The 12,859-nt window shown below is 30.3% G+C and overlaps 1 protein-coding gene across 1 annotated transcript; it reads right to left on the bottom strand.

The window, feature by feature from the left end:
• Nucleotides 1–225: 225 nt before the first annotated feature.
• On the bottom strand, nucleotides 226–3,245 carry LOC130892261 (uncharacterized). Its single transcript, XM_057797541.1, has 4 exons — nucleotides 3,187–3,245; nucleotides 1,782–1,996; nucleotides 1,629–1,694; nucleotides 226–570 (listed from the first exon to the last, which is right to left on the bottom strand). Exons 1-4 carry the CDS (start codon nucleotides 3,200–3,202, stop codon nucleotides 226–228), a joined length of 642 nt encoding a protein of 213 aa, XP_057653524.1. The 5' UTR covers nucleotides 3,203–3,245.
• Between the last annotated feature and the right edge of the window lie 9,614 nt (nucleotides 3,246–12,859).

Here is a 12,859-nt window from a genome sequence, read left to right as displayed (position 1 = left end):
AGAAAAAAGAATAAAGCAATCACTGATTCTGGAATCAGTATAGTAAAAAAGTTACTGACGAAATAAACTAAAGTTGTTGCTGATGAAGAGACGCCAAAGCCAAAAAAACTCATTACCTAGTGTAGAAAGAAGATCCAAGTCACAAAATAAGAAGAGATTGTGTAGGATACAGTAAAAAAAACCATAAGGACCGCACCGGAGCTCAACGTGTTAAGTACTCTAGAGCTACCATTCCGTTAAAATGGTTTTATCATATCTATCGATATTAATGAGTAAATTATAACTTTTCAAAAAGAAAAATCGCAAATTATTCAAGAATTGTAAATCAAATAGGATTGTATTCGATTCGTTCCAGTCGCTGGAAAAACACATTTTTAAATGCGGCAATTTTCTGGGCTTCCGTTCGATGGTTAGTATGTTTTTAAAGCTGCAAATAACTGAACGGAGGTTGAAAAGTACTTCCGTATACATAATTCTTCGTTTTATATGTTGATTGGTATTGGGAATAGTATTCAGAATGTTGTAGATAAGTTTCGCCATTTCAAGAAGCATGTTGTAAAAAACACGTACCTGGAAAATTATAATTAGTGGTAAGAACCAAAGGTTCTGGTTTCGTTACAAATATAATTATAAAATAATACGCTTGGCAACAATATTCAAGCTAATTATATTAGTAGTGACCAAAATCTCAAAGTCTGTTCTGCACTTCTACCAGAAAATGTTTCGCCTTCCATTTCCTAAGTTATAATAAATCCATTTTCTGTATTTTTTGCAATGTCGAGATTTTCTACAACTGAGTGCAAAGAAGCTTCATCCTTCCTCCTTACTAGTCAGCTCCAGATATATCTGATGTATCAGGTGTTTTCTTGAGACGACACTTGGGCAACTAGTGGAGAGTTCAGCAGCATCAATCATCCAAAGGACTTTTTTGAGTTATGTAGACTTCGAATTTTCTGCATTCTTCCAAATAGGAGTAATGTCCTTCACCTCAGGGACAATAAAAAGAATTTTTGATCTTTTTATTACAAGAGGATTAACCTGAATGTTTTTTTAAATTGTTGTGTAATCAGGTACACAGAATGAAAAGATTTCTATTACTTTTTCTCTTACTTTCCTTCATTTGAGCTCATTGATGTTTATCGTTGTTTAATCGGACCCAAGTTATGCCTTCTTCATATCATGGTCTTCACCTAGGTCTTTTGATGTCTTGTAGGTACCATGTTGTAATATGATAAATTTGTTTATGAGGAGTTAAGGGTTGATTCGTCTATAACCGGCTGGAAAGTGTTATAAACTCAACGATCGCAATTGAATACAATAATACACATACAAACAAGTCTTCTTCTCATTGGAGATTTGATCTACTTTAGTAAACTTGTTTGTATTAGAGGTTTGTAGGTTCATTTTTCTTCAGTACTGGTAGATAGTTTTTTCAACTAATCATTTATTGGTTCTTTTGGTGGTAATGATTGCAGAAGTTTTTTGATGTACCTCAGACAATATTTGATTGATTTAAACTGACTGAACTATTTCTAGGATGATGAAATTTTTATTATGTTTAAAAAATTATTAGTTACAATAAAATAATTCTTTTTTTTTAGTTTCGTTAAATCTTTTCCGTAACTTACTTTTTTTGCTTCAGTAAATCGCCAAATAAGGTGTGTACTATTAGGACAACTGCTACCATACTCAATCTAAAATACAAATTTTAATAATTACAATAATATTGATAACGATAATAACCAAATTTTTATAATTAATTATGATTATAAATGACTTACATCCGATTTATAATTTTCGTTTGTATTAAGTGTGTTGTTTAGAAGGTTGATAAAAATATACAACTGTTCAAGGGCTTCGTTGAGGGTTGAATCCAAATATAATTCCTGGCCATCATCACCGCAAGGATGTCTTAACCATTTATCTATATTTTCTGGTAGCTTTTGGGCTACTATTATTGAAATTGGGAACCATACTGATATTATGACGAGTTTATCTGTAAATACAAATGTTATAATTGTACTTTTTCTTCAAATACATTGAAGATAGTTTCACAATGCTACAAACATCAAAATTTTCCTAATATTTTGATGAATTGAACCGGATTTTATTTGTATAAGTATATAAATATACGTATATATTCGGAAAGGTTTCCGCGGTAAGGATTATGAGAAAAAAGTAGCTAGTTGACGGGTTTAACCGCGTTGGAATTTTGAAAATCCGGCTTCCACTTTAGAATTTCACTAAAGAGTAAGCAGATCGAGACTTTGGAATCAACCACGGAATCAGATCATCAATAAACGAATAACCACCGTATCTCCACCCTCTCTCTCCAATTTGGGAGCCGAAAACATTTTGAAAACTATAACGCCGTTCAACCCGTGTATATATGTATCTCAAAATCAACCAAAGAGCTCAAGAAGTTTCAATAAAAAAATATAAATATTTACTTACAAGGTTGAAAAAAAAACAAATAAGATGATGAGATTGTGGTAAAATAAAACGCCAAAGTGTACTAACTCTAATATATTCCGAGCTTTCGAATACTTATGTATTCAATTAAAAATTGCGGTGTGTTTTGTAATATGTTTCAAAAAACATTAGATATATCAACCTCAAAATTCAATAATCAAATTGACCTTTGAAAGAAAATTAATAACGATATCTATAGCAAGTAAGAATGTGAAGTAGACTGAATAAAATATAAATGAAGCTCTTGAGGAAAATTTATAGTAAAACTAAGCAGAAGCAATTTTTTATAAAGCATAATGCAGATACAAAAAGAAGTATTTAATATAAAAAAAAATATAGAGATATACCACGAGAGAATCGGTTAAAAATCTTCTTTTTTCAACTGATGCTGCTTAAATATACCAAAAACTTACCTCTCATTTTATTAATATATTCGAAAAAACCTGAAATTATAAAGACCCAAAGTTGCTTGAAGTGTTTGTTATAGTTGGGAGTGTATCTATTAAAAAAATTCGATTTTGATCAAAATTATACCAAAATAAATAAAATAGGAGATCTTTTAATAAATCGATTTGATTACGATACATTTTACAACAAACGTAATTGTTTCAAGCCAGTAAATTTTTGATGAACTAAATATATTAATAATTATTACATACTTCAAGTTGAGTATTGATAAATATAAAATAAAATCTCACTACTGCAACCACTTACTTAATAATTGAATCATATTAACTGATTGTTGTAATTATTATATTGTTATTATGTATCACCTTAATATCCTACTACCAAATGTGATTGGGAATCACCTACTTATATACTGAAAATTTGTTTATCCCCTATTGATTATTTATTCGTTGAAGATTTGGATTTTTCTAGAAATTTCGTTCGGACTAATCTCAATTTAACTATAAAGGTTGTCTTAAAAATAAAGTAAACTTCCTAAAAATGATACTTTAGCATGGAAAACACACATTCTGACATTGAAGAAAAAATGCCAGACATTCAAAAACTGATAGAAAAACTATTCTACAGTCACTGGAAGTTATTCAGAATACAACATCTGTTTGGGTCTCATTCGAGGTTTATTCAAAGAAATTGGAGAACTACCACTTTATTATCGAAATTAATATCTAAGCATTTCGTACGCGGTAACGTCTTTAAAAAGAAATTTTCAACCAACTCAACTACTCCTTCTTTCTATCACAGAATCAACACATATCTATGCAGTATTTCCATCCCCTCATGGACAATACCCCTACATATAACAGACTTAGAACTTGCCCACCTCGATAAATCAGAAACAACAATAAACGTAATAAAACAGTGAAACACCTCTTAATTGACTGTTTAAAATATGAAAATGAACGAAAAATGAATCAACTGAAAAAGCTACTTCAAGAAGACCCCAAGAAACTTATGAATTACTTGAAAGACTGCAAATTAGGTAGTAAATTACTAAAAAAGCTACTTCAAAAAACCTCAAGAAAGAAACTTATGAATTACCTGAAAGACTGCAAATTAGGTAGTAAATTACTAAAAAAGCTACTCCAAAAAGACCTCAAGAAAGAAACTTATGAATTACCTGAAAGACTACAAATTAGGTAGTAAATTACTGAAAAAGCTACTTCAAGAAGACCTCAAGAAACTTATGAATTACTTGAAAGACTGCAAACTAGGTAGTAAATTACTGAAAAAGCTACTTCAAAAAGACCTCAAGAAAGAAACTTATGAATTACCTGAAAGACTGCAAATTAGGTAGTAAATTACTAAAAAAGCTACTCCAAAAAGACCTCAAGAAAGAAACTTATGAATTACCTGAAAGACTACAAATTAGGTAGTAAATTACTAAAAAAGCTACTCCAAAAAGACCTCAAGAAAGAAACTTATGAATTACCTGAAAGACTGCAAATTAGGTAGTAAATTACTAAAAAAGCTACTCCAAAAAGACCTCAAGAAAGAAACTTATGAATTACCTGAAAGACTACAAATTAGGTAGTAAATTACTAAAAAAGCTACTTCAAAAAACCTCAAGAAACTTATGAATTACTTGAAAGACTGCAAACTAGGTAGTAAATTACTGAAAAAGCTACTTCAAAAAGACCTCAAGAAAGAAACTTATGAATTACCTGAAAGACTGCAAATTAGGTAGTAAATTACTAAAAAAGCTACTCCAAAAAGACCTCAAGAAAGAAACTTATGAATTACCTGAAAGACTACAAATTAGGTAGTAAATTACTAAAAAAGCTACTCCAAAAAGACCTCAAGAAAGAAACTTATGAATTACCTGAAAGACTACAAATTAGGTAGTAAATTACTAAAAAAGCTACTTCAAAAAGACCTCAAGAAACTTATGAATTACTTGAAAGACTGCAAACTAGGTAGTAAATTACTGAAAAAGCTACTTCAAAAAGACCTCAAGAAAGAAACTTATGAATTACCTGAAAGACTGCAAATTAGGTAGTAAATTACTAAAAAAGCTACTTCAAAAAGACCTCAAGAAACTTATGAATTACTTGAAAGACTGCAAACTAGGTAGTAAATTACTGAAAAAGCTACTTCAAAAAGACCTCAAGAAAGAAACTTATGAATTACCTGAAAGACTGCAAATTAGGTAGTAAATTACTAAAAAAGCTACTTCAAAAAGACCTCAAGAAACTTATGAATTACTTGAAAGACTGCAAACTAGGTAGTAAATTACTGAAAAAGCTACTTCAAAAAGACCTCAAGAAAGAAACTTATGAATTACCTGAAAGACTGCAAATTAGGTAGTAAATTACTAAAAAAGCTACTTCAAAAAGACCTCAAGAAACTTATGAATTATTTGAAAGACTGCAAACTAGGTAGTAAATTACTGAAAAAGCTACTTCAAAAAGACCTCAAGAAAGAAACTTATGAATTACCTGAAAGACTGCAAATTAGGTAGTAAATTACTAAAAAAGCTACTTCAAAAAGACCTCAAGAAACTTATGAATTACTTGAAAGACTGCAAACTAGGTAGTAAATTACTGAAAAAGCTACTTCAAAAAGACCTCAAGAAAGAAACTTATGAATTACCTGAAAGACTGCAAATTAGGTAGTAAATTACTAAAAAAGCTACTTCAAAAAGACCTCAAGAAACTTATGAATTACTTGAAAGACTGCAAACTAGGTAGTAAATTACTGAAAAAGCTACTTCAAAAAGACCTCAAGAAAGAAACTTATGAATTACTTGAAAGACTGCAAACTAGGTAGTAAATTACTGAAAAAGCTACTTCAAAAAGACCTCAAGAAACTTATGAATTACTTGAAAAACTGCAAACTAGGTAGTAAATTACTGAAAAAGCTACTTCAAGAAGACCTCAAGAAACTTATGAATTACTTGAAAGACTGCAAACTAGGTAGTAAATTACTGAAAAAGCTACTTCAAAAAGACCTCAAGAAACTTATGAATTATTTGAAAGACTGCAAACTAGGTAGTAAATTACTGAAAAAGCTACTTCAAAAAGACCTCAAGAAAGAAACTTATGAATTACCTGAAAGACTGCAAATTAGGTAGTAAATTACTAAAAAAGCTACTTCAAAAAGACCTCAAGAAACTTATGAATTATTTGAAAGACTGCAAACTAGGTAGTAAATTACTGAAAAAGCTACTTCAAAAAGACCTCAAGAAAGAAACTTATGAATTACCTGAAAGACTGCAAATTAGGTAGTAAATTACTAAAAAAGCTACTAAAAAAGACCTCAAGAAACTTATGAATTACTTGAAAGACTGCAAACTAGGTAGTAAATTACTGAAAAAGCTACTTCAAAAAGACCTCAAGAAAGAAACTTATGAATTACCTGAAAGACTGCAAATTAGGTAGTAAATTACTAAAAAAGCTACTTCAAAAAGACCTCAAGAAACTTATGAATTACTTGAAAGACTGCAAACTAGGTAGTAAATTACTGAAAAAGCTACTTCAAAAAGACCTCAAGAAACTTATGAATTACTTGAAAGACTGCAAACTAGGTAGTAAATTACTGAAAAAGCTACTTCAAAAAGACCTCAAGAAACTTATGAATTACTTGAAAGACTGCAAACTAGGTAGTAAATTACTGAAAAAGCTACTTCAAAAAGACCTCAAGAAACTTATGAATTACTTGAAAGACTGCAAACTAGGTAGTAAATTACTGAAAAAGCTACTTCAAAAAGACCTCAAGAAAGAAACTTATGAATTACCTGAAAGACTGCAAATTAGGTAGTAAATTACTAAAAAAGCTACTTCAAAAAGACCTCAAGAAACTTATGAATTACTTGAAAGACTGCAAACTAGGTAGTAAATTACTGAAAAAGCTACTTCAAAAAGACCTCAAGAAACTTATGAATTACTTGAAAGACTGCAAACTAGGTAGTAAATTACTGAAAAAGCTACTTCAAAAAGACCTCAAGAAAGAAACTTATGAATTACCTGAAAGACTGCAAATTAGGTAGTAAATTACTAAAAAAGCTACTTCAAAAAGACCTCAAGAAACTTATGAATTATTTGAAAGACTGCAAACTAGGTAGTAAATTACTGAAAAAGCTACTTCAAAAAGACCTCAAGAAAGAAACTTATGAATTACCTGAAAGACTGCAAATTAGGTAGTAAATTACTAAAAAAGCTACTTCAAAAAGACATCAAGAAACTTATGAATTACTTGAAAGACTGCAAACTAGGTAGTAAATTACTGAAAAAGCTACTTCAAAAAGACCTCAAGAAACTTATGAATTACTTGAAAAACTGCAAACTAGGTAGTAAATTACTGAAAAAGCTACTTCAAGAAGACCTCAAGAAACTTATGAATTACTTGAAAGACTGCAAACTAGGTAGTAAATTACTGAAAAAGCTACTTCAAAAAGACCTCAAGAAACTTATGAATTACTTGAAAGACTGCAAACTAGGTAGTAAATTACTGAAAAAGCTACTTCAAAAAGACCTCAAGAAACTTATGAATTACTTGAAAGACTGCAAACTAGGTAGTAAATTACTGAAAAAGCTACTTCAAAAAGACCTCAAGAAACTTATGAATTACTTGAAAGACTGCAAACTAGGTAGTAAATTACTGAAAAAGCTACTTCAAAAAGACCTCAAGAAACTTATGAATTACTTGAAAGACTGCAAACTAGGTAGTAAATTACTGAAAAAGCTACTTCAAAAAGACCTCAAGAAACTTATGAATTACTTGAAAGACTGCAAACTAGGTAGTAAATTACTGAAAAAGCTACTTCAAAAAGACCTCAAGAAAGAAACTTATGAATTACCTGAAAGACTGCAAATTAGGTAGTAAATTACTAAAAAAGCTACTTCAAAAAGACCTCAAGAAACTTATGAATTACTTGAAAGACTGCAAACTAGGTAGTAAATTACTGAAAAAGCTACTTCAAAAAGACCTCAAGAAACTTATGAATTACTTGAAAGACTGCAAACTAGGTAGTAAATTACTGAAAAAGCTACTTCAAAAAGACCTCAAGAAAGAAACTTATGAATTACCTGAAAGACTGCAAATTAGGTAGTAAATTACTAAAAAAGCTACTTCAAAAAGACCTCAAGAAACTTATGAATTACTTGAAAGACTGCAAACTAGGTAGTAAATTACTGAAAAAGCTACTTCAAAAAGACCTCAAGAAACTTATGAATTACTTGAAAGACTGCAAACTAGGTAGTAAATTACTGAAAAAGCTACTTCAAAAAGACCTCAAGAAAGAAACTTATGAATTACCTGAAAGACTGCAAATTAGGTAGTAAATTACTAAAAAAGCTACTTCAAAAAGACCTCAAGAAACTTATGAATTATTTGAAAGACTGCAAACTAGGTAGTAAATTACTGAAAAAGCTACTTCAAAAAGACCTCAAGAAAGAAACTTATGAATTACCTGAAAGACTGCAAATTAGGTAGTAAATTACTAAAAAAGCTACTTCAAAAAGACATCAAGAAACTTATGAATTACTTGAAAGACTGCAAACTAGGTAGTAAATTACTGAAAAAGCTACTTCAAAAAGACCTCAAGAAACTTATGAATTACTTGAAAAACTGCAAACTAGGTAGTAAATTACTGAAAAAGCTACTTCAAGAAGACCTCAAGAAACTTATGAATTACTTGAAAGACTGCAAACTAGGTAGTAAATTACTGAAAAAGCTACTTCAAAAAGACCTCAAGAAACTTATGAATTACTTGAAAGACTGCAAACTAGGTAGTAAATTACTGAAAAAGCTACTTCAAAAAGACCTCAAGAAACTTATGAATTACTTGAAAGACTGCAAACTAGGTAGTAAATTACTGAAAAAGCTACTTCAAAAAGACCTCAAGAAACTTATGAATTACTTGAAAGACTGCAAACTAGGTAGTAAATTACTGAAAAAGCTACTTCAAAAAGACCTCAAGAAAGAAACTTATGAATTACCTGAAAGACTGCAAATTAGGTAGTAAATTACTAAAAAAGCTACTTCAAAAAGACCTCAAGAAACTTATGAATTATTTGAAAGACTGCAAACTAGGTAGTAAATTACTGAAAAAGCTACTTCAAAAAGACCTCAAGAAAGAAACTTATGAATTACCTGAAAGACTGCAAATTAGGTAGTAAATTACTAAAAAAGCTACTTCAAAAAGACATCAAGAAACTTATGAATTACTTGAAAGACTGCAAACTAGGTAGTAAATTACTGAAAAAGCTACTTCAAAAAGACCTCAAGAAAGAAACTTATGAATTACTTGAAAGACTGCAAACTAGGTAGTAAATTACTGAAAAAGCTACTTCAAAAAGACCTCAAGAAACTTATGAATTACTTGAAAAACTGCAAACTAGGTAGTAAATTACTAAAAAAGCTACTTCAAAAAGACCTCAAGAAACTTATGAATTACTTGAAAGACTGCAAACTAGGTAGTAAATTACTGAAAAAGCTACTTCAAAAAGACCTCAAGAAACTTATGAATTACTTGAAAGACTGCAAACTAGGTAGTAAATTACTGAAAAAGCTACTTCAAAAAGACCTCAAGAAAGAAACTTATGAATTACCTGAAAGACTGCAAATTAGGTAGTAAATTACTAAAAAAGCTACTTCAAAAAGACCTCAAGAAACTTATGAATTACTTGAAAGACTGCAAACTAGGTAGTAAATTACTGAAAAAGCTACTTCAAAAAGACCTCAAGAAACTTATGAATTACTTGAAAGACTGCAAACTAGGTAGTAAATTACTGAAAAAGCTACTTCAAAAAGACCTCAAGAAAGAAACTTATGAATTACCTGAAAGACTGCAAATTAGGTAGTAAATTACTAAAAAAGCTACTTCAAAAAGACCTCAAGAAACTTATGAATTATTTGAAAGACTGCAAACTAGGTAGTAAATTACTGAAAAAGCTACTTCAAAAAGACCTCAAGAAAGAAACTTATGAATTACCTGAAAGACTGCAAATTAGGTAGTAAATTACTAAAAAAGCTACTTCAAAAAGACATCAAGAAACTTATGAATTACTTGAAAGACTGCAAACTAGGTAGTAAATTACTGAAAAAGCTACTTCAAAAAGACCTCAAGAAAGAAACTTATGAATTACTTGAAAGACTGCAAACTAGGTAGTAAATTACTGAAAAAGCTACTTCAAAAAGACCTCAAGAAACTTATGAATTACTTGAAAAACTGCAAACTAGGTAGTAAATTACTGAAAAAGCTACTTCAAGAAGACCTCAAGAAACTTATGAATTACTTGAAAGACTGCAAACTAGGTAGTAAATTACTGAAAAAGCTACTTCAAAAAGACCTCAAGAAAGAAACTTATGAATTACCTGAAAGACTGCAAACTAGGTAGTAAATTACTGAAAAAGCTACTTCAAAAAGACCTCAAGAAACTTATGAATTACTTGAAAGACTGCAAACTAGGTAGTAAATTACTGAAAAAGCTACTTCAAAAAGACCTCAAGAAAGAAACTTATGAATTACCTGAAAGACTACAAATTAGGTAGGAAATTACTAAAAAAGCTACTTCAAAAAGACCTCAAGAAACTTATGAATTACTTGAAAGACTGCAAACTAGGTAGTAAATTACTGAAAAAGCTACTTCAAAAAGACCTCAAGAAAGAAACTTATGAATTACCTGAAAGACTACAAATTAGGTAGGAAATTACTAAAAAAGCTACTTCAAAAAGACCTCAAGAAACTTATGAATTACTTGAAAGACTGCAAACTAGGTAGTAAATTACTGAAAAAGCTACTTCAAGAAGACCTCAAGAAACTTATGAATTACCTGAAAGACTACAAATTAGGTAGTAAATTACTAAAAAGCTACTTCAAAAAGACCTCAAGAAACTTATGAATTACTTGAAAGACTGCAAACTAGGTAGTAAATTACTAAAAAAGCTACTTCAAAAAGACCTCAAGAAACTTATGAATTACTTGAAAGACTGCAAACTAGGTAGTAAATTACTGAAAAAGCTACTTCAAGAAGACCTCAAGAAACTTATGAATTACTTGAAAGACTGCAAACTAAGCAGTAAAATTCAGATTTAACGATCGAATGTACTAAACCTAGTTTCAACAAGTTACGATGGTTTCTAGTTTTCAGAGTTGTTGAGGCTGTTACCCCCTCAAAAGTATAACAAAAGGAATATATGAAAACGTATGAGGGAATGTTGAAATAGACAAAGTTGATGATGAAGATTTGAGTCCACGTCTTCTAGTCATGGATGGAAACAATAGAAGAAAATACTTACAAACTGGATTGTGATTGTGGATATAGACGGATTAGTATATGCAGACGATATAGGAATAGGAATAGTAACAAATACAAAACTGCATAATGAAAGAAAAACGACAGGACAAATAATATAATGAAGTTGATTGTCGATTGCCTATCTATTCATGATAAAAACAAAAATTACTGAATGAATTTTGACTAATAGAAAGTTTTTGAGCGTTTAAGTTCTCAAAGAGTAGTGAGAATCAGGATATAGATAGAATATAACCTTTATTGTCATAAGAATTTATTTCTCTTTACATTAGTCTTTCAATTATCTCCGATAAGATTGATAATAATATAATTGGACGATAGTTACTACTGTTATTTTTCTCGCCACCCTTGTACAAAGGAACAATCTTTTACTAGACAGCTAGGGAAAAGCCCCTCTCCAAAGGATTCATTGATTAGAGAACATAAAACGTTAATCATTACTACTGAACAATTTGAAAATAATTTAGGTGATAACCCATCACACATAAGTTTGTTTTCAATACTGAGTATGGTTTGCTCTAGCTCAAATCTATCTACAGGATTGTCCGTGGAATTTCTAAGAGTGATGTCATGTTCTTGGATGAAGTACGTGTTCCTTTCGTAGTCCATGATTTGTGATTATTAGTTTTACGAGGGTGAAGGGAAAATACTGTATTAAAGCACACCTGATAGTTCGAAAATTTAGAGTCAATATTTTCAGAAAGATCAATCCTATCATTTGCCAAACATAAGTAATGAAATTCGGTGGTTTTATTGAGTGTGTTTCTTTAAATTAAGTGAGGATTCTAGTTACCCCGGATACGTTCTATTATGTAAAAATTATTATTTTTTGTTGGTGAATTCTCCATTCCGGGGAGATGTAAGTTTTGTAGATAATCATCCACTGGAGCTGAACTTAAGCCATAAAAATCATAAAACTTGTAGTAAATTGCCCTTAAAGCTATTGGATAGATTCTCGAATATTAAAAATACCTTAACACTTACAGACATTGTTTAGTAATGTAGATAGACGAGGAATAGCTTCTGAAATACTATAATAGCCGGTTCTTTCAGTTGCCTCCACTAGAGGACACTTGTTAGTATCATTGTGTGAATCTTTTGTGCATATAATTTCTGGACGCGAAAGGTCAGAACCTGTACTTAGAGGATTCAGTTTCAAAGGGTCTAAAGTATAGAATGGGATCCTAAAAATTAGAAGAAGAAAATGATAAAGTCGGTTGCGCCTCTATTTCAGTTGTATGTTCCGAAATGAAGGTTTATACGGCAAAAATTCATTTCAACTGAATTTTTGATACCCGGTTTGAAGTATTCATAAATAGTTGCTAAATCCCATTTGTTTTTTATATCCCCAACCAATAAGATCTCTTGAAATATCGGTAGTTCATTTTTTATGACACTAATTTCGTTTCTATTAGTCACCAAAAAATGTACTTATTCTATTTCCATTACGAAATTGTACGGAAATTGCATAGGTCCAGATAAGTAGCTAGATGGTTATCTATTTTTATCTAATTTTTTACTATTATTTGTTTTACTATTACTAATGTTTGAATTATGTTTAATTAGGAGTTATATCATGACTAATGATTGTTTGATTATCACAATCCAAATTTAATTAAGAGATTATTTCCGAATTGATAATATATTAGAGATAAAACTCGTTA

The sequence above is a fragment of the Diorhabda carinulata genome, chromosome 4 (genome assembly GCF_026250575.1).
Source record: "Diorhabda carinulata isolate Delta chromosome 4, icDioCari1.1, whole genome shotgun sequence".
Lineage (NCBI taxonomy): Eukaryota > Metazoa > Arthropoda > Insecta > Coleoptera > Chrysomelidae > Diorhabda > Diorhabda carinulata.
Note: the sequence above shows the minus strand (reverse complement) of the source record. Positions and strands in the feature narration are given on the sequence as shown.

Excerpts from the sequence above, each read along its gene's own strand:
- LOC130892261 (XM_057797541.1), bottom strand. Across the intron at positions 1,695-1,781 it reads ACGAAAATTATAAATCGGAT|ATTGAGTATGGTAGCAGTTG; the intron begins GTAAGTCATTTA and ends TTTGTATTTTAG. Across the intron at positions 571-1,628 it reads GATTTACTGAAGCAAAAAAA|GTACGTGTTTTTTACAACAT; the intron begins GTAAGTTACGGA and ends ATAATTTTCCAG.